The 6,607-nt window shown below is 42.0% G+C and overlaps 1 protein-coding gene across 2 annotated transcripts in view; it reads left to right on the top strand.

Annotated features, from left to right (window-relative positions):
- The window catches only part of Parp9 (poly(ADP-ribose) polymerase family member 9), a 34,653-nt gene that overhangs the window by 9,817 nt on the left and 18,229 nt on the right, over nucleotides 1-6,607 (top strand). For both annotated transcript variants that reach the window (XM_013352391.2, XM_026786366.1), the window contains exons 6-7: nucleotides 3,654-3,866; nucleotides 5,357-5,575. In XM_013352391.2, coding sequence (XP_013207845.1) covers nucleotides 3,654-3,866; nucleotides 5,357-5,575 — 432 coding nt within the window. The remainder of the gene's footprint in view (nucleotides 1-3,653; nucleotides 3,867-5,356; nucleotides 5,576-6,607) is intronic.

Here is a 6,607-nt window from a genome sequence, read left to right as displayed (position 1 = left end):
TTTTTTTTTTTTTTACAGAGGTTCCTGCAAGAACTTTACTGAGTCATTCCTACAGTTCTATTTTTAATCTTTAAAAAAATCCTTTATTTGCAAATATTTCATCGAGAAAACCAACCACTCAACATTTCTGAAGCAATCTATCAATAACAGTAAACAAAAGTAGTACTTAGGAATATGGACAGGCATGGTGGCTTACCCTTGTAATCACAGTAATTGAGAAGTAGAAGTCCATTGATCAGGAACTCAAGGTTGTCCTCAGCTCCTTGAGTTGGAAGAAGCCAGCTTTTGCTACATGAGACCTTGCTTCAAAAATCTGGGGAAAAAACAAAAACAAGCAAATGAAAAGAAAGGAGGGGGCTGGAGAGATGGCTCAGTGGTTAAGAACACTGGCTGCTCTTCCAAAGGACTCAGGTTCAATTACCAGCACCCACATGGTGGCTCACAACTGTCTGTAACTCCAGTTTCAGGGGATCTGAACCCTCATACCAATGTTCATAAAATAAAATTAAATAAACTTTAAAAAAAATAGAGTCCTTTGAATGTATGGAAAAAAGGATGTTAATTGAGCTTAGAGCAATATATACACAGAAGTAGCAAAAAGCAAGGTAACCTTTTTTTTGAAATCCTAACTGACACCCCTCTAAAAGCAGCCACAGGCTGGGTGCTCTGTGGAAGAATGCTTGTTCAGCATGGATTGGATCACTGAACCGGGGAAAAACAGAAGCTGACCTCGGGTTGTGGCGGATGTGAACTGGCAGGGGGGAAGGCTTTCAGGGAAGCTCGGGTGATGGTCAGAGAGACAGGAATCCACAGACAGGAGATGCGGAGTTTGGATAGACTCAGTGAAGTTTAAAATCATATCTTTATTATTAATTTTGGATCAGCGATGTGTCCTCTGGTCACAGTCAAATTATAATTGACCAATTATTAGTGAGAATAGCACTTATTACCTACAAGTCAATCAGCGTGAAATGGAGGAGACTATGAAATGCAATACTCGAGGAGTCATTAGTGTAGCAGTTTAAAACCAAAGTAGAAGCATTATTGAGTAATATCCTTTTAACAAATTTTATTGTATGCATTTGTTGTCAGCAGCATTAGGAACCTTACACTTTCTCAAGGGTGCCAGTGCCCCCTTCCCCCCACCCCCCCCGCAGTGGCAAGTTCAGATTGCTCTTTTAGGGTAAAACATTTAATGTCCCTGATAAACTGACCACTTTGCCACATGCCTGGAATCCCAACACCCCAGAGACAGAGGCAGACTTGATCCAAATATGAGGCCAGCCTGGTCTGCAAATCAAGTTGCATGCCAGCCAAGACTACTCAGTGATACCCTGTTTCAAAAACAAATATCACCCATAGAAGTACATAAGTTTCCTTTGATGGAACCAAAGACATTGGGGTAATTAGAATTTGGGCACTGAAGCAGCAAGAACACAACCACCTCTAGCACTGCTCCAGAGTTATGAAATATAAACTGGTGTCTATGCGTAGTCTGTTTCCGTAGAGCAGTGGCTCTCAGCCTTCCTAATGCTGCCACCCTTTAAAATAGTTTGTCATGGAGTGGTAACCCTAAAATTATTTTTGTTTCTATTTTGTAACTGTAATCTGCTACTGTTATGAATTGTAATATAAATATCTGTGTTTTCCAGTGGTCTTAGGTAACCCATGAAAGGGTCATTCAAGGCCCCCTAAGGGGTCCAGACCCACAGGTTGAGAACTGCTGCTGTAGATTGACTGGTTAAAGTGGCTGCCTGTGGAACAGGTGGATGATTGTATATCCATGAAGAAAGAGAGCTACCTTTCACTAAAGACCTTTCGGTCTCGTTTACGTTCTTTAACCTTGTGCATGAGAACATAAAGACATGAGATGGCAGAGAGTTCCTAAGAAACTTTATTCTTTGTTCCAAAACAGCCTGCACAGAGATAGCAGGAAGTGACGGAGGTAAGGCAGAGAATGAAACCCGTAAGGGTTTTCTCAAAAATCACCGTGGACTAGGGATTTGGCTCGGTGGTCGAGTGGTTACCTAGCATGTGCAAGGTCTTGGGTTCAATCCTTAGCACTGGGGAAAACAACACAACTGGGTGTGATAGGCTGTGTATGCTGGTAATTTTAGCACTGAAGAGATGGTTCAAAATTAATTTGGAATACACAGTGAGGCCCAGTCGAAAGAAAAAACCCCAAACTGAAAAAACCAATAACAGGGCTGGAGAGATGGCTCAGTGGTTAAGAGCATTGCCTGCTCTTCCAAAGGTCCTGAGTTCAATTCCCGGCAACCACATGGTGGCTTACAACCATCTGTAATGAGGTCTGGTGCCCTCTTCTGGCCTGCAGACATACACACAGACAGAATATTGTATGCATAATAAATAAATATTAAAAAAAACCAATAACAACAAAAACAAAACAAAAAGCAAGCAGGCATTTAGGTAAAAAGCTAAGAGGACTGGAGAATGCAGTTCAGTGGGTCCAGTACTCACCTAGCAGCATGGAGCCTTCGTTCAAACCCTAGGATCCATAAACCTGTAAGCCCAACACTGGGGAGATAGAGGCAAGAGGATTGGGAGTTTTGGTTTTTCGAGACAGGGTTTCTCTGTTTAGTTTTGGAGTCTGTCCTAGAACTCACTCTGTAGGCCAGGCTAGTCTTGACCTCACAGAGGTCTGCTTCTGCCTCCCGAGTGCTGGGATTAAAAGTGTGCACCATCACCCGGTGGTGAGGATCCAGGAATTTAAGGTCACCTTTAGCTGTGTGGGAAGTCTCAGGTCAGTCAGGCTGCAGGAAACACTGTCTCAAAAACCAAACAAGGTGTGGTGGTGCAAGCCTTTAAACCCAGAATGAAGAAGTAGAGACAAATGGATCGCTGTGAACTTGAGGTCAGCCGGGTCTACAGTGAGTTACAAGCCAGCCAGGGTTGCATGGTGAGACTGTCCCAAAAACAAAAGAAACAATCAGGCAACAGAGAAGACTGGGAGAAGGCTCAGCTGTTCTAATAGAAGATCTGGTTCTGTCCCCACCACCCAAATCTGGTAGTCACAGATCTGTAACTCCAGCTCCAGGGAATCTGACATCCTGCTCGGGGTTTTTCAGGCACTACACTCATGTGTACAAACCCACGCAGACGTATGCACACAATTGAAAGTAAAATCTTTTTTTTAATTTTAGTATTTTATGGGTGTATGTGTTTTGCCTGTGTGTCTGGCAAATACATGCTTGGTGACTTCGTAGGTGAGAAGTGGCTTTGAATCCCCTAAGAGTGGAGTTATTGACAGTTGTGAGCTGCCTTGTGCTAGTTGGGAATTGAACCCAGGTCCTCTGCAAGAGCCACAAGTGCTCTTAACCACTGAGCCAACTCTCCAGATTCAAAATAAAGTCTTTAAAACAAAAGAAGCCAGAGGGAATGGTCAGAAACTTGAAATAAAAAGTATAATTCAGCAAAGGTGAATGCAATGACAATATCATCCTTATATGTACAGGGAAAACGGCTTTGTAGCAAAGAAACGAACTCTCTGGAAATGTCAGTCTATTGTGAAATCAATTTTTGTGAAGTTGGGATATCCAAAAAGTAATTTTCAAAACTCCTTGGGCAGTACAAATTAGTCATTTAAAAAGGAGGGATTTAACGATAACTCCTGTGTTTTCTACCCTTTTCAGACAGAGGTAATTGTCAATTCTGTATTCAAGTATGATCTTAAAAATGGACGTGTGTCACAGTCAATTCTTAGACAAGCAGGACCTGAAATGGAATGGGAACTTGACACGGCTAAACTGTCTTCAGATTACCAGACGGTACTGGTCACAAAAGGACTTAAATTGTTGTGTCAGTATGTGTTCCATGTGGTATGGCAACACGATAACAAAGACCAAGTAAGTTCAAAATTTGTTTATGTTTGTATAATTGCAGAGTCTAGGCGCTTTGTTTCCATTGTTTCATTATGTTTGTAAGCTATTATCAGATGATATATCCCTGTTAGGAAACACACCTATGCCTGACTGAAAGGCTGAGCAAGTATGGTTGCCCCAAGTTCTCTTAAGTTTGACTTGAAATGTCTAAGTGTACACACTGCACATGGGCACTGAAACATTGAACCCTTCTGTCTGTGCACCAGTTTGCTCCAAATACACTATGACCTGCTCTGTCTTTCCATGGTGAGGTGGGATTCAGCCTTTCCATATTTTCTTTCACAGGTTAAATTCCAGCGGGAGTAGGATTCACACCATTCCAGTCTAATCTATTACCTGGTCTCTTCTGACTGTGCCTATAGTGGTTTTGACTCTTAGCCAACTCCTCCCCCAAAACACAAAAATTAGAGAATAGAGGGAGGCCGTTCAGATGTATAGTGCTTAATCCCATGTGCCTTTTGGTTTTTTGGTGGTTTTTTTTTTTTTTTTTTGAGATTGTGACTATCTTTACATAGCTGAACTCACAGACATCTACCTGCCTCTGCCTCCTGAGAGTTGGAATTAAAGGTGTGTGCCACCACTACACTGTTTTTTGTTTTTATTTTTGAGATAAAGTTTCACTGTCTAGCCGTTGCTAGCCTGGAAATATGTAGTCCAGGCTATTCTAAAACTCATGGGAATCCTCCTGCATCTGCCTCCTGAGTGCCAGCAAGCATTATAAGCCATCACACCTAGAATGCAAATGTGTGTGTATATGTGCATGTGAGTTTGCGGTGTGTGTGTGTGTGTGTGTGCGTGTGTGTGCGTGTGTGTGCGTGTGTATTCTGTACTATGTCTTGTTCTCTGTGAGAGTTCTCTAATCCTAGATTGGCCCTCCAATCATTCTCTATGCTTCATCTTTTCAAGGTTCTCAAGGTTCTTCCACAGACAACCTTCCTGTCTGTATGTAGTAATTCAATGTAGCATTGAAAAGTTGATAGAGGGTTAGTCGACATTGTGGTCCACTCCTTTTTTTTTTTTTTTTAATGCCAACATTTGGGAGGCAGAGGCAGACAGACCTCTGTGAGTTTGAAGCTACGTACTCTACTCTAGCCAGGGTGCCTTAGTGAGACTTTGTCCTTAAAAAAAAAGAGGAAAAAGAAAAGTTGATGGAAGTTTAAATCTGCCAGGCTATTGGCACTTCTCCAGAAGGTACGCAGTAGACTTAATCATGGTAAAGGACCACTCTTTGCCTCATTTAGTCTCCATCTCCTTCTAAACTGCCAGGGACTCTGTTGACTTGGGAGGGGCCGGTGAGTGGCACACTGACCCTTGGCTCCCTAAGATGGGAAGGACAATCAAGGCTATATAAATGGGAGAGAGTACAGTGCTCAGATGCTCTAGGTAGCATTTAGTTGCCTCAGTTTCTTATTTTAGACTCAAAGGTTGATCTTGAACTTGTATTTATCTTACAGATATTGAAAGATGCAATGAAGAGTTGTCTGAAAATATGCCTTCAACTGTACATAAATTCCATTTCGTTTCCTGCCCTCGGGACAGGAGGGATTGGTATAAAGGGCAGTTCAGCAGCTAGGGTAATGTTAGATGAAATTTTAACATTTGCTAAAGAGTACCCGAAGAAATCACTGACTGTAAGGATTGTGATATTTCCAGCAGATAAGGAGACATACAAGGTGAGTTAGCTTCTTGGAAATGTCTTACAATTCATTCAATCACCAATGTCTAATTAATATCTCTAGTCTAAGAGGCTAGGTTAGGCTCCCACATGTGGTGGGATTCTAACTCGGTAAAGTTTAATTTCTGCAAATTACTCACCCTTGACCAAATGTCACCCTGAACAAAGTTCACCTCAATCAAAGTCATGCTCACAATTTGCTTTTCTCTTTTCCTGTTGTGTTTATTCTCTTTGTTCTGTAAAGGTTAGCAACCTAGTTTTGGTATGGGATGATTCTTTCTTCACTTTCTCCCTCTTCTCCTCCTCTTTCTTTGGGGTATTTCTTTCTATATTTTGTTTGTTTGTTTGTATTTTTAAGACAGGGATTCTCTGTGTTATATCTTAGCTGTCCTGGAACAAGCTCTTGTAGACCAATTTGGCCTCCAACTCACAGAGATCTGCCTGCCTCTGCCTCCTGAGTGCAGTGATGAAAGGCATGCACCACCACTACCTGGCTCTCTTTGGGGTATTTCTTGATAGTTTTGTCCTGGATAGAGCTGAGTATCTATAAAAGTATAAAAAGAATAGATGGTTATTTAGCAAACATTTCTTGTGTATTAACCTAAGCCAGGCATTTTGTCTCAGAGTAAGAAACAGCTCTGCAAAACACACTGTTGGCACCTCTCAGGTCAGGTGTTCGTCACTAGTAGACAGAGCTGGAAGGATACTGCCACAGCTTGCCCTTTGGCTTCACCTCTCAGATCAGGTGTTCATCTGTTGACAGGGGCTGCTTGTTTGTTCCTGGTCACCTAGACCCAAAATAATCACTCAGAAACTATATTAATTGCAACATTGCTTGACCAATAGCTTAAGCTTCTTTCTAGCTACCTTTTACATCTTAAAATAACCCTATTAATCTGTGCATCACCACAAGGTCGTGCCTTGCTGGCAAGGTTCCAGCATCTGTCTCCAGTGGCAGCTATATGGTGTTTCACTAACTCCACCTACTCTCTCTCTCTCTCTCTCTCTCTCTCTCTCTCTCTCTCTCTCT

This window comes from Microtus ochrogaster, chromosome 2 (assembly GCF_000317375.1).
Source record: "Microtus ochrogaster isolate Prairie Vole_2 chromosome 2, MicOch1.0, whole genome shotgun sequence".
Lineage (NCBI taxonomy): Eukaryota > Metazoa > Chordata > Mammalia > Rodentia > Cricetidae > Microtus > Microtus ochrogaster.
Note: the sequence above shows the minus strand (reverse complement) of the source record. Positions and strands in the feature narration are given on the sequence as shown.